This window comes from Eurosta solidaginis, chromosome 5 (assembly GCF_040869045.1).
Source record: "Eurosta solidaginis isolate ZX-2024a chromosome 5, ASM4086904v1, whole genome shotgun sequence".
Classification (NCBI taxonomy): domain Eukaryota; kingdom Metazoa; phylum Arthropoda; class Insecta; order Diptera; family Tephritidae; genus Eurosta; species Eurosta solidaginis.
The window spans coordinates 240,848,165-240,863,734 of NC_090323.1; the positions used below are offsets into that span (position 1 = coordinate 240,848,165).

At 37.5% G+C, this 15,570-nt stretch overlaps 1 protein-coding gene across 10 annotated transcripts in view; it reads left to right on the forward strand.

The window, feature by feature from the left end:
• The window catches only part of spz5 (spatzle 5), a 66,935-nt gene that overhangs the window by 34,585 nt on the left and 16,780 nt on the right, over positions 1-15,570 (forward strand). For all 10 annotated transcript variants that reach the window (XM_067789103.1, XM_067789105.1, XM_067789100.1 and 7 more), the window contains 2 exons: positions 2,789-2,921; positions 4,816-4,967. In XM_067789103.1, coding sequence (XP_067645204.1) covers positions 2,865-2,921; positions 4,816-4,967 — 209 coding nt within the window. In that variant the 5' untranslated portion in view covers positions 2,789-2,864. The remainder of the gene's footprint in view (positions 1-2,788; positions 2,922-4,815; positions 4,968-15,570) is intronic.

Sequence of the window (15,570 nt, forward strand, 5' to 3'; positions counted from 1 at the left end):
ACTTGTGTAAAATCATGATTTGGGGATACCACTAATTGACAGATATTTCGGTTGAATTGACCCGTATTTCGGTGGATTTTACCAGTCTTTTTCTTTCAGTGTATTTGCGGAACTGTTTTGGACTTTTTCTTATTTCCCCCGACCGAATCCTTACGGAACTTGTGTGAAATCATGATTTGGGGATACCACTTTCTTATAATTTCGGGATTGTTTTCTGAATCAATTGGCTCCTTTTTTGATTTATTATTAATTCGGTGGGGCTCATTTTGGCGCTGATTATTGGGAAAGTTTCGGGATTGTTTTGAGATACTTTTTTTCTCTTTTAGAGTTGAGTATCCTATTTACGCATGGCGAATCTATATAAGTCTCAATTTGACATTTATTCCAAATATTTCTAAAAATCAATCTTTGTAAAGCCTTTCGTGCTCGAAAGAAGAAGTATGTCAAATTTCATTTCAATACCGTTATTTAAACGAAAGTTTCTTTAAAAAATCATGCAACAACGAGTCTTGGCAAAGGCTGACGGATAGACGGACGGATTGCTCATCCAATAGCAGCTTAATTTTTTTTTTGTTGAGACTTGCAAATTTTTCGGTCAATACTTTCTTTTCGGTAGTCGCTATCTCGCTATCAATTTCCCTAGGCAGAGTCTACCACGGCGTGTCAAATCCAGGGCATGTTAAATAGAGTGAGGTAAATTACCGCAGACGCAAAGTAGGTAACTCTTTACGTTGAAACATAGCTCATCTACAGAAAAGTCCTGGTTTCTTGCTTTTATGGTGCAGTCGAGGCGATGGTGACTCCTTCTGGTGGAAAAGTGTGTGAGGATATGTAGAACTAAAAGTCCCACTTCTTCAAGCACGAAATAGCAGCCATTGTTTATTCTTTTTTGATTTGGGCTTTTCTTTTTTGCTCACTGTGCAACGAGCACATGAGTGAGGAAGAGATTGTGAAGAAAATTTGTGTGGAAATGGCCCTGATCTTTTAAAACGATAAGTATTTTTTGGAATAAATACTCGTCTGAGCCAGAGCACATTTTGAAATTTTCTGAACGCGAGAAAATTTTTATAAATATATCGCATTCATTACATGCAGATATGGCTTTTTAAAAGTGGCATAAACCCGTTTTTATTAGTTCTACTTTCCAGTTTTTACTGAGGGTGCATTTTAATGTGTTCTAACAAAATTGGTGAAAAATGCTGTTTCGAAAAGTCTGTTGATTAGGGCCTTTGCGAATTAAGCTAACGATATATACATTAGGGTGGCTCTTAAAATTTTCAAATAAATGTTTTTCCAGTCTCAGCCCCTTAGATCCCAGATCAAAAATACCAAATATAAATTTTGGGTTTAATTGGAGACGGTTAATGGCTTTGTAAGTTGTAAGCACAGCATAAACATCATTTTCCCAGGTACTCGCCTCGCCTGTATATTTGTATGTAACTCGATTTGGGTCCCTTTTAAACGAACACGCTTCATACAAACTTTGTACACTTATCAAAGACCGATAGCAACGCAATAATTTGGTGGTAGGGTGACATCAAATGGCACGTATCAAGGATTGATGTCAATAAAATATTTTGACGCTGAGGTGACTTAAATTCAACGGACATAAGGTCAATTGACCTCATGAACACTTCTTAAGGTATTACGGCCAGTCGAAATTTTACAAAATTATCAAGGACCAATGGCAATGCAATAATTTAATGCCAGATTTGTATAAGGTCAATTGACCTTATGACCACTTAAAATTGCCATAAGGTCAATAGGAACTTTGTACACGTACCAAGAACCGATGCAATAATTTGATGGTCGGGTGACATAAATTCAACGACATAAGGCCAATTTAGCTTATGGGCATATGAATTGGTAATAAGATCAATTGGCCATTTAAAGTGAATAAGGCCAACTGACTTAGAGACTTTTCGAAATTTGGTGCAGTAGCCAATTTCGGGGAAATGGTCACAACCATATTTTTAATGAATTGAGACCAGCGCAAAAACACGAACATAAAAATATTAAATAAATAATGGTTAAAAAAACTGAAAAACCACCCTTATGTAGCTTACTGAAATAAAAATTATAAAATAATTTTAAATAACAAATTGTTTATGTTACAGTAGGTGAAAGAAATAATTAACTCAAAATGATATTGCTTATAATAAACTTTAAGTTATTAACAGAATTCAAAGTAAAAATAGTGAGGCTCATTTTAGTCTATTTTCATAACTCTACTTTTATAGATAGTTGCAAATAAAATAAGTTTACTATTTAATATATTAAGAACCGCACGCGTTTTACTCTGAATTTAATTATTCTGTTGATAACTTAAATTTTGTTGTAGGTAAAAAGCTTTTTTGAGTGTTGGTTGACTGTTAATAATAAACATGTGTTTGTATCTGGCCTCGTTGCTCGTTGATCAACGACTAGACCCCTACAACTACGAAGATTTTACTTTTACTAACACAGCCACAGTTTCAATTTTGGTGACTACTGATTTTAAAGTTTCGGTCAGTGGCCTTTAATATAAGTTCCACAATCACTAACTGCCCTTATATTTTACTACCAAATTGTTAACTTACTTCAAGTTTCGCTGTTAGAGAAAACGTCCCGAATCAAAAAAAAAACAGATTATTCACTCTAATGAACTTATATGTATGTATATAAGAAAGCCCAAATCAATCAAATATATTTTATTGCCTTAAGCTAATAACAATTTCGTTATGTTATTATGTTAACATTTAGACATTAACATGTATTGATTAGTAAAACATTTAACTTTTTATTTCAGCTACTTTTGGTCTGCAGCGTCAATACAAGACACAAATGCATAAACAACACAAAGATATATTCATATCTATTCCACAATGAAGAGTATTATTTCTCATTTTTATAGTAATTATGGCTTAAGCTTTATTTATGTGGTAAGTTGCATAGTGTTCACTGAGCTTTATCATTGGCTTTCTCCACTCCTCACTCCATTTTTCTTCTTCTCATTCCTTTTCCTATTCATATCCTTCTACCTCTTCATACTCCCATTCTCCACTCTCCCACTCATAATTTCTCCATTTGCTCTTTCCCAAACTTTCCCACTCTCCCTCTCTACTTTCGACCTCCTTCTTTCACGTCTATCTCCCCCTCACTAACTCCCCTACGTCGTCATTACCACTCGCACTCCCTATCCCTGCCCCTTCTCCCTTCATCTTTATCTCGTATCTACTTTTCCCTTCTTATACCCCTCTTCAATACACAAATATTAATGCGAACAAAATTTAATTTAAATTGCCAATAATAATTTCATAGATATCGGTTGGGAACTCTTACGCGTATTAAAAGCTGTCCATAGAAAAGAGAAGTTCTCCGTAGAATGTACGGGATATTTATTAGATAGGGTTTTTTCAAATATCCAAATTAATAAAGCCAATTGTGACTTAGACATCAGAGCACAAATGGGCTGACTCTTTATATTGAATTGAAGCTATTTCCTTACTTACTCACTTAATCGGCGCTTAACCCTTTCAACGGTCTGAATGGCGCCAATTGGTTAGAGCAAGGCAATTAAAATCATTTAATACCTGCTCCTTCCAGCGGATTGGTGCCACCCTTTTCCTCCACTTCCTTAGCCGGCTTTGGATAAGAAAACCTTCTTGGCCGGACCATTATCTTTCATTCGCTTAACATTGTTTAGTCAGCGTAGCCGCTGTGTTTTAGCTCGCTATGCTGTGTTGGTGTCTGAACCTTCTTTGGTGCTCGCCGTCGCGTAGACACCCGAAAATCCTTCGAGCAACTTTTCTCTTGAACACTCCAATAGCCGCCTCATCTAATGTCGTCTTGGTCCATGCTTCAGCAATATATATATCAGGATGGAGAGCAATGAATTGTTCTCTCCAGAGTCTTAGTACACTCTGGACATCGGTTCAAGGGTCGCCATTTTCATTCCTCCAGGAGTTTGCTCCGGACTCGAACCTGTCGTCTGTTGCCAAATTAATCCGTAAAATCTGTTTTTTCTTCCCCTAAAGGCGTCTCGCTGCCCATTTCAGCTCGCGGTAGTGTACACCCACTCTTCTTGTTGCGCTAGCCTTGAACGTAGCCGTGTACGCAGCGTATTTTCTTTTGGTTGCAACGCGTCATTCTTCATCTTACCAGTTGTCGTTCCATGGTCGCAAGTAACCAATTTCTTCCTAGGCGGCGGTATGAAGTGCTTTAGGCATATTTTCTCACTGCTTTTGCTTTCAGAGAGCAGTGATGAGAGCCAGTTTCGATTGCAGCCTTACAAAGTTTAGCTTTCCTCGTGTTTTTTGTTCGTTCCTTTTTTCCGCGCAGAGGCAGGCGTGTATTTTCGCTGCGACGTGAAAGTGGTCCGAGTCGATTTTAGATCCTCAGATTGTGCGCACATATTAAGCACTCAGAGGACAGATATGTAGCTTGATGTATGTTTTTATACATGTAGATTGTGCTGGATATGATCATGTTTCGAGCACCAGCGAAGTCTATCAGCCTCAGTTCATCAGGAGCGGTTTCGTTGTGTAGGCCAAACTCCATGTGGCCAAAAACTCCTTCCTTGACCTCCCTGGCATTAATGTCGCCAAGCACGACTTTTAAAGCCCTCGTGTGTAATATCGACATTATTTAATAACATAAAATAACTTTGAAAAAAAAAAATGTGAACATTTTGAATTCAATACAATGTTAACCGGATTCAATAAGCGCCGGATTCTCGATACCCGATACTAACCTTCATTAATTACCTATTTCCTTTAAATTTCTCTAGACATGCCCTCTTAATTTAAATACATTATTGTTTTATCCTATTCACAGATATTAGTTTGTATAACATCAGCACACAGTGTACCATCGTGTGGCTTATATGGAGCGCCGCCATGTCAGTTCGTACCCGCGCCGCCGGGACAAACACCATCTTGTGCTCGACCTGGAAGAACTTACTGCGAGCACGCAGATAATTATCCAACGTAAGTCATTAACTATAATTTTTTGAACTGTCAGAATATTAGGCCTTAAATATTTTAATCTTTTAAAAATACAGTGAAGCCTTCCTGGGGCGGACACACAACGTCAGCCAACGTTTTTCCGCCCAAGAGAGGTGTCCGCTCAACGAAGTTGATAGCTATTTTACATGTTTCTTATTTAGTTAGTAGATTTAGTACTTAAGACGTAATTTTAAAATGTATGTAGTCCTTGCTTCGGTTGAGAAATTAGAGAAACGATAGACGATACGAAAATAGATCCGAGATGGTATGTGTATGGTGTACTGTGCTTAGCCGCTTATTGCTTACTTGATTTGTTTATAATTTCATACTAGAAGAACAGTCCGATTCGGTAATAACAAGATCGTGAAAACTTACAGAGATACTGGAAAAAACTGCGCCAACTGCAGTTGGGTAAACTTTGGCAATGACATCCAAGCGGTTATTGGGGCTATAATCTAGAAGTGTGTTAGGGTGCAAATAAGACTTGGAAGAATTTGAACAGGGAGAAGCTTGCAATCATTATAGTTGCTGGTTCATGTGGGCATAGATGATAATGAATAAGTGGATGAAGTGGGAAAGGAAACCATAGCTGCACACAATCAACAAAGTAGAAAAGTTGTGAGATAACGGGTAGTAAGTGTTAAAGATCACAATAAATCAAATCTTAAGGTTTAAAAGCCGCTATTGGGGTAGGACTTTGGTAATTTCTAGTATTTTTTAATAAGACCTAGTTATTTAAAAACATATATCATGGTTCTTTAGGTTGTTTTTAAGTGTGGTCGTCGAAAAAGCTTTTGGAAACTCTATGGATATATTCGGTTTATGTGAAGTCCTTACGGACCAATCAGTTCAACTCAACGTAACTTCAGGCTATATGCAAGCCTCAAACAAAGATATTCATCCTCTCACTTTTCCCACTTACGGGGACTTCGCATACTTGAGAGTGGTTTTTGATTGATTTGTTATGAAAACATGTCTCAGTGTCCGACGATAAGAGGCTAGTGTCCGCTTAGTAGAGGTTTTTCATCACCTTTTATAGCAATGTGTTCTAAAAACTTTACCTAAAATTTTTTGCATGAAAAATAATCCGTCCAAGGGAGCTGTCCACCTAATAGAGGTGTTCGTTAAGATGCGTCTCTTTATACATAAGTTCTATAAACGTTGCTAAGGTTGTCTCTGATAACCATCATCTACAAGTACCATGACCATATCCTAAGTTATATAACCCAAGTAAAAGTTTTGGTATTATGCTACTTCATGCACAATTAATGGTCATTTTCATGGTGTCGCGTTAGCTTACACAATTAATTATCAATTTCTGTTTTTCAGGTCGAAATAACTAAAGCGTAACCGCTCAACGCTGGCGAGTTAAAATCTAGTTAGAAATCGTAGGTTGTCTAGTGTGCGATGGGCAGTAAAAAAAAAGGGCGTGAACCCAGGATCTTCGGTGTGGTAGGCGGAGCACGCTACAATCAGACTACGGCGATCGCTGGATATTTAATTATCTTTCGAAAAATACTTTATTAGGATTGCAAATTAGCTTTTTTTCGCTTACATTAGCTAATTAAGCAAAAGCCAATCAAATCTGCTAGACATCTAGTTAGCCACTTTAAATAAACGTTTCAACGGTTATATGACGCCGATAACTGCCGCTGAAAGTATTGGCGCCAATAATTTTATGGCTCGTTTTTTTGTTCATGGCACCAAAAATCTAAAAAAACATTAGGAAAAGAAAAATATTTCCCAATTTATATAAATTAGGTGTGTGCACGGCGGCCACCGTGGTCTGATGGTAGCGTGCTCCGCTGCCACACCGTATGCCCCGGGTTCGCACCCCGGCCAAAGCAACATCAACATTTTAGAAATAAAGTTTTTCAATTAGAAGAAAATTTTTCTAAGCGGGGTCGCCCCTCGGCAGTGTTTGGCAAGCGCTCCGTGAAAACTCACCTGCCTCGCAGATGCCGTTTGGAGTCGGCATAAACCATGTGGGTCCCGTCCGGCCAATTTGTAGGGAAAATCAAGAGGAACACGATGCAAATTGGAAGAGAAGCTCGGCCTAAGATCTCTTTGGAGGTTATCGCGCCTTACATTAATTGATTATATGTCACGGTTATATTGCAACATAAGTACTTTCGTATAAAGCTGTCGCAACAACTTTTTTTGTTCATTTGACTACTAAAACGGCCAATTACGAATCAACGATTTGTGCGCAGTTGATTCAACATCTTGTTGCGATGGATAAAAATTAACAGAAGTTTCGGTGGAATTGACCCGTATTTCGGTTGATTTTACCAGTGTTTTTCTTTCAGTGTAATAGATTTAATTTAAATATGAATATTTTTTTAATTTTTAGAAGGGTAAAGTATTGTTTAAATTATTTATGTAATCTTTACTTAGTTATTTGTAACGTTTCTCATCCTATCCATTTCTTTTAATGCATCAACATTACAAGGTTTCTTCGAAGTCAACTTTGAACAATCGAGTTCTTCTATTCGAGTGTTAACTAACTTAAAATCATATTGCATTGTGACTTTGCCTATGTCGCGTTCAGTTTACAACTACTTATTGCAGATCTCTGCTCTGTTCCATCGCCAAAAATCTGTAAAACAAAATCAAGCTTGGCGGAACGATACAAGGTGGGAGCATGGCGATATACCTACAAACATAAATAAAAGTTTGATGTACTTTGTTTTTGTAAATTCGGTGGACAAATGTCAAAATCGTACTGCGTCGGAAGTTGATGTATCAATTCAAATAAAAAAAGTTTATAATCAGCTGTCCCATGCTGCCACCTTGTTTCGTTGCGCCATGAAATCAAGTGAGCAGAAAAGTATGCAAAATTTAGCGATAACAGCCTAACTTCTACGTTTGTTGCATACAAAAACAAAGCAAAGTTACCTGCATTTTTGAGAACTTGGGCTTTAATTCCCTTGTGAATACAAATCTTTACCGATAACTCTGTTATCGATTAATTTATCAAATCCTCGCAAAGTAATATTGCATTGTCATCGGAGTTATACATGTGTGCAAAATTTTCAAATCGGACACCGGGAAGTGTATCAAATTCACCTTGCAAAGATTTGATTACAGACAACAGCCAAGTGAAAGTAAATAAAAGCTTATAGTAAATGTAAGGCGCGATAACTTCCGAAAAGCTTCTCTTCCAATTTGCGTCGTGCTCCTTTTAGTTTTCCCCACAAATTGGTGGGACGGGACCTACATGCTTTATTCCGACACCGAACGGCATCTGCAAGACAGATGAGTTTTCACTGAGAGCATTCCATGGCAGAAATACATTCGGGGTGCTTGTCAAACACTGTCGAGGGGCGACCCCGCTTAGAAAATTTTCTTCTAATTGAAAAAATCTATTTCCAAAAATTTTGATGTTGCTTTTACCAGGTCGTGAACCCAGAATCGTCGTTGTGGTAGGCGGAGCACGCTACAACCAGACTACGGCGGTCGCTGGATATTTAATTATCTTTCGAAAAAAACTTTTTTGGGATTGCAAATTAGGTTTTTTCGCTGACATTAGCTAATTAAGAAAAGGCCAATCAAATCTGCTAGACATCTAGTTAGCCACTTTAAATTAATGTTTAAGCGGTTATATGACGCCGATAACTGCCGCTGAAAGTGTTGGCGCCAATATTTTTATGGCTCATTTTTGTGATCATGACACCAAAAATGTAAAAAAAAAACATTAGGAAAAGACGAATATTTCTCAATTTATATGAATTAGGTGTGTGCATATTTGGTACAAATGTTCGTACATCAATGCGAAGCTGAGAAAATGCTAAGCATGACTTAAGGATTCACGAGATTAAGCAAAATTTTGAAAAAATCTCTTTTATACCTTTCATGAACACGAAATCCTAAAATAGCCTTGGTCTGCTCTAGGAAGTTTGTAAGTACTAGAAGAAGAAAAGACACGCCCATCAATTAATATACTCCAATGATCAGAACAACGAGCTGAGTCGATTTAGCCATGGCCGTTGGTGTGAGTGTTTGAAGGCAAGGTTGGTTAAGGTTGAGTCGGCAGCTCAGTAAAGACGTCACATAGACTAAATAGTATTACCAAAATTTATTTGAAGACCAAACGGAAAACCTCAATTAGGCACCAGGACATATGTTATAAAATAACTTTGTCCTCTTTGCAAATACTAGATGTTTTCAGGACCAAGCCTAATAGCTGGCTCGGGCTCTGGCAATTCTGCCGTCTCGATTAGTCAAAGCCTTGCCTCACGAGAGCAGAACACGAACACAGAACGTGCTCAATTGTTTCTACCTGCATCTCGTAAAAATGCTGGTACTGACAAGGCCTAACTTATAAGCATGTGACGACAGAAAGAGCGTGCACATCGTGAGCCTTATGTCTTCTCTGTTTAGAGATATGAGCAACTTTGTTAGTCTGATGTTGTAGAACTCCCAGCCCAACTTTAGCTAACCTTGCCTTCAAACGTCGTAGGATTAGCACATGATCTTAGACATTTTGCAGCCTCGCGCTTCTGTCTACGCCTTTCCTGCTGCTTGATGGAACATGTGCTACTCATCTACCATCGATTTATCGAATGCTGCACCCTCTATACCTTCATGACCGGGGACCCAGTGTAGATGTATAGTCCGGGATGAAAGGCACTACAGAGATCTCTCAGGCTGTCATCATCATCATCATTAATAGGCGCTTAACAGCCTTAAAGATTTTGACCGCCTTGGAGTCACACCAGCTATCACACACGCTAATCGGGAGCACCAAGGTAGGACAAGTCTTCCGCGACCTGCCTCTCCCAACTCAGTGAAGGCCTACAAGGTTAAATGTAGTCATATTAACTGGTCCTCGATATGGTCGAGCTAGTACCTTAATGGTGCTTGTTACCGTAACATAGCAGATCTATATCCGGCAGAGGACCATCAACATCGATAGAACTTCCCAAAACCTTCGGGGAGTGTCTTTAACGCTACAACAACAAAATCCACATACCTACCATACATATACGGATAACCCGTGACAGCGAGCTTCCAGTAGTAATAAAACATGTGAAGAGAATTTAATTTAAACATGAGATAATGAAATCCAAAATCATATTGCATAATTATACTTTTTTATTTATTTGCTTTTTTTCTTCATTTGATTACAGTTTACGAATGTCTTGTAGAAAATACCAGTTTCATTGCCCCAATCACAAAAATTTAGTCAATCTTAAAAATAAGCTGATTGGTCTGACTTTTGATTAATGTCTTTTATTTTTATTTTCCTTTCTGTTTCAGTTTCGCTTTGTATCGTTTTGTTCATTTTTGATGGCACGTGACTTGAATAATATTCGTAAAGTTACACCTTGTTTTTGTTTTTTTTTTTTTTTACAAAAAAGGTTGAGCAAAAATACATATGTAAATATTAACAATTAAAAGTAAAACTGACTTATAAAGTGAATTTAGAGCAAAAACAAACAAAATTGATTGTCCGTGTATGAAGGCATTTTTCAAATCGGCCGAACGTGTGCCTCTCTTTATTGGGTCATGCGCATATGTAGTTTTGTAGGTGTGACAGCTTTGGTAATTCCTATTATTCGAGTATAAAACGCCGGTCACTAAGGTGATTCATGATAAGCCCAATCAAAAACGAGTTTGGTTGAAATTTTGAAATTTCTTCAATAGATTTGAAGTGAACTGAATAAAGATCAGAGTGTGTTGTAGTATTACGTGGGTACCTGCCTACAAAATTGGTATCAATGGATTGATTGAGGCTGGGAGTTCAAGCCTTTGTGAGGTAGGGGGCCTATCTATACCATTTCCAATTCTGCGTAAATGGTACCCGTTTGCTCGTCAACGCCATCGCATGTACGATACATTGTTGACAACAACAAATTTTTGCTCCTTTTAAAATACTCATTAACACCTTTCATTTGATACCCAATCGTATTCTAAAGTCACCCCTGGTCCACCTTTATGGCGATATCTCGAAAGGGCGAACACCTATAGAACGAAGGCCCACTCCCTTTTAAAAATACTCATTAACACCTTTCATTTGATACCCATTTCGTACTAACAAAATCTAGAGTCACTCCTGGTCCACCTTTAATGCGATACCTCGAAAAGGCGTACACCTATAGAACTAAGGCCCACTCCCTTTTAAAATACTCATTAACTCCTTTCGTTTGATACCCGTATTGCACAAACGAATTCTAGAGTCAACTCTGGCCCACCTTTATGGCGATATCTCGAAACGGCGTCCACCTATGGAACTATGGATTACTCCCTTTTAAAATACTCACTATCACCTTTCTTTTGGTACCCATATTGTACAAACAAACTCTAGAGTCACCCCTGGTCCACCTTTATGGCGATATTTCGTAAATGCGACCACCTATACAACAACCACCACTCCCTTTTAAAACCCTCATTAATACCTTTAGTTTGATACCCATATCGTACAAACACATTCTAGAGTCACCCCTGGTCCACCTTTATGGCGATATTTCGAAACGGCGTCCACCTATAGAACTAAGGCCCACTCCCTTTTAAAATACTCATTAACACCTTTCATTTGATACCCATATCGTACAAACATATTCTAAAGTCACCCCTGGTCGTATAGTCGTCCAAAATCATCAGGACGCTTTGTACCTAGTAACGTCAATACCACGACGCATCTTGTTCTAATCCTCGGCCCCTTAATAAAGTAATAAGATAAAGACATGTTACATCTTCATTGCTCAACGTTTATTCTTAAAACCAAAATTAAATGTTTTTTTCTTGGACGTTGGAGCAGCGCAAGATTCGCAAGCACATTTCCCTGCGCTCCCTTTCAGGCCGCATCAATCGCGTCATAAGAAAGGTCGTCTTGCCCACAGCACTCCAACAATATATTTGTCTGCTCTTTAAATAAAATAAATGTAAGGCGCGAATAAACTCCGCAGAACTTCTCTTTCCATTTGCGGTGTGATCCTTAAAATTTTTCCTGCAAATTGGCGGGACGGGACCTACTAGTTTTATGCGAACTCCAAATGGCATCTGCAAGGCAGACGAATTTTCACTGAGAGCTTTTCATGGCAGAAATACACTCAGAATGCTTGCCAAATCACTGCCGAGGGGCGTCCCCGCTTAGAATAATTTACTTCTAATTGAAACAACTTGTTTCTAAAATTTTTGATGTGGCTTTGCCGGGGCGTGAACCCAGGATCCTCGACGTGGGAGGCGGAGCACGCTACCACCACACCACGGTGGCCTAACTAAATTCCTAAGGGCAGACTCCTTTCCAAAGCCCTAGAACAGATCTCTGAGGGACACCGCCGGTGATTTTGTGCATTATTGGTCCCTCATCCATATCAAATCCCTCATCCATATCTTTCGCTAAACAAGCATTCAATTATTCTGCGAAGGCAAGCAGGTGTTTCATAGTTCTGTCATTACCTGCATCCAGTTCTTGGTGTTAAATGTATTTACAATATCCAAAGGAATCAGTGCGCAGAGCTTTCGTTTATTTTGGCCTCCGGTCATGGCTCCACAGGCTATATTGACAACTGTTTGTATTATCTTTATCGTGGACCTTGATTTTCGAAATTCAAACTGAGGCCAATGGACTTTCCAGGATCTACTGTAAACGCACACTAATGATAGGCTCGAGAGTCTTGCTTATCAAATGCAACATACAAAATGTCCTGCATGAGAATTGCTTGTCGGAAACTCTTCTTAAGCCTTGCCTAGAATCTGCCTGTCAACAAAATTAATTGCATTTAGTATGGCTATAAAGATTTTATTGATTTCCTTAACTAACTTAAAAGTAATAAAAATTAAATTTATTTCTTAGCAAATAATCTAATTTTTAAAATCAAAGTGTTGTTATTGTTGTTTGTCTGTATCTTAACTTGTATCTACCATAATATTATATATGGTTGTGTTAATGATATGCCGGTCCGAGTATATTAGTAACCGGATTTGTCAAGTCGGGTTACAAAAAGCATCCGGATCTATTTGAACATGATTCCAGATTGGAGAGATGCCGGCCAATTAAACTTGCTTCCAGCTATTTTGCGGATAGTTACACTGCGACGATTAGGTTCAGATAGGGATGAAATCGAATCCGAAGTACTCTCGCCTTGTCCTACAAAAATCATTGTAGCTAATTTCATCTCGTCATCCAATAATGCAGCTGGCATAGTCTAGAATATGTCCTTGCAAATATGTTTGGTTGGGTAGCACCCTGCTGCTGACTATGACAGTAATCGGGCAATCGAAAGTTTTCGACTGATCGATTGATCGCTCACTTTCCACGGTTGACCTGTAATTATATTTTTTACATAAGTATATAGAATAGAAACAACAAAATTTTAGCTAGATTTTTTCATCCATTGTCCTCTATAGGAAAATCGATCTTAAAAAAGCAAGCGAATCTAAAAAGTAGATGGGTCGTATACAGTAAATGGGCGTGGTTAAAAACCGTGTTTAGTGGAGCGTTTCTCCTTTCAAAAGGGAAGATGCATACCAAATTTCAAGACTATAGCTTTAACCACTCTCGAGATATTGCTACAGAAAGTCGACTCAAAGCTTTTCTTAAATCTATATACATATATTAAAGAAAGTGGTGTTAGTTACACTCTTTATAACTCAAGAAAGGATTAACCGATTTGTCCGAAAACTGGTGGAGAGGTAGCTTAGAACCGGGAGACGGACATAAGATACCTTTTAACCCGTTCCGGCTAGGGTTTTGAGATCAAAACGTGGACTGGGGTAATCCTAGAATTTGTTTGTACAATATGGCTTTCAAATAGAAGCTGTTTATGAGTACTTTGATACGGGGTATTTCATACCCCTGGGTGACTAGAGTTTCGAGATATAGGCCAAAACGTGGGCCCGTTTACCCCTAGACAGTGTTTATACAATATGTATAACAAATGAAAGGTGTTGATGAGTGCTTTAGTACAGGATAATTTTCATACCGATTTGTGACTAGGGTCTCGAGATATAGGCCAAAACGTGGATCAGGTTAACACTAGGATGTGTTTTTACATTATGGGTATAAAATTGAAACTGTTGATATGTGCTTTAGTACAGAGTATTCTTTATACCAATGGGTGACTAGGGTCTCGAGATATAGGCCACAACGTGGACCCGTATACCTCTAGAATGTGTGTGTAATATGGATATCAAATGAAAGCTGTTGCTAAGAGCTTTAAAGTAATTTTCATTGTGATATTCGATTTAATCGCATCAAAATGGCAGAACTGATAAATATGCATGCGAAGCCGAAATAAAGACATGAATTGATAATACCCACTTTAGACTGGGTCTATTTATTAACCGATATCACGCCATCGATTTTTCTAAAGGATTTGGTCTCAGGAAAAAAGTCCCACTAATTATACCCAAAAAAATAATTTTTGAGCCTGCCAAATTTCAACGATTTTTTATGCATTTTTTCATTTTCAAGGCTCCAAATCATTTTTTATGTATTTTTTTTTCGTGCCAATTGGCAAATGCAAAATTAGTAATTGCAGTTTTTTGAAAAAAAAAAAAAATTCTTTTATGGAGATTGAGAAGAATTTTGGTCGAAAATCGATTTTTTTTTTGCAGGCTCAAAAATTATTTTTTCCTGAGCCCAAATCCTATCGAAAAATCGATGGCGCGATATAGGTTAACTTTCGTCCATACAAATCGAGCCAGGTTAACGTATACCCATACAAATAATTTTCGAGCCTGTGAAATTTTATTTTTTTTTACTTTTTTTCGACTTTGATTTTTAAGGTTTTTTTCATGACCTACAAAAAAAATTTACATTTGATTGTTAAATTTTCATGTATACCCCCACTCAACATTTAGGTGATTAAATTTTGAATTTTCCTACATTTCAATGCAATTTGATTACCCTTTCTGACTAAATAATGAGTTATCATACAATTGAACAAAATAAATAATCAAATATGAATACTTCTGATGATGAAAAACTAAAAAGCATTTTTCGATCACTTTTTTGAATCATTTTTGAAGTCCTTTGATGATTAAATCTTAATATTTCATAAAAACCAACAAAAAGTATAATGAAATATGCTTACTTTTAATGATCAAAAACTGAATATAGTTTTTCAATCACATTTTGGAATCATATTTGAATCAAATGTGTTTATTTCAGGTGATCAAAAATTTTAATCTTTTTCACTCAGCTTTCTGAATCTTTTCTGACAATCTCTGTTGACTGAATAATGAATTTTATACTTGTCAAAATATTACTTTTGATTGAAGATCTTATTTTTTCGCATACACACATTTTTTCAATCATGAAGTTCAGAAAAAATATTTACATAGATTAAAATTTTATTCTTCAAGAAAAGAAATAATATATACACTGCTCCTAACAAAAGATGTCCCCAAACCATTTCTCCACCTTCGGCTTCCCAGAAAATACAAACCCAACCATTAGACAATACAAAGGTTGTGAACTATTTGATCCCCAGGTAAGTGAAACTCTCTTGACATATGTACCTGGATATGGCTTCAACATCCCGTACCATATCGTATTTCAAGATGTTGACGATCATAGCTGATGCTGGATGTTGTAGTCGCAGGTGTATATTGGTCTAGCTTGGTTCAAATAGCT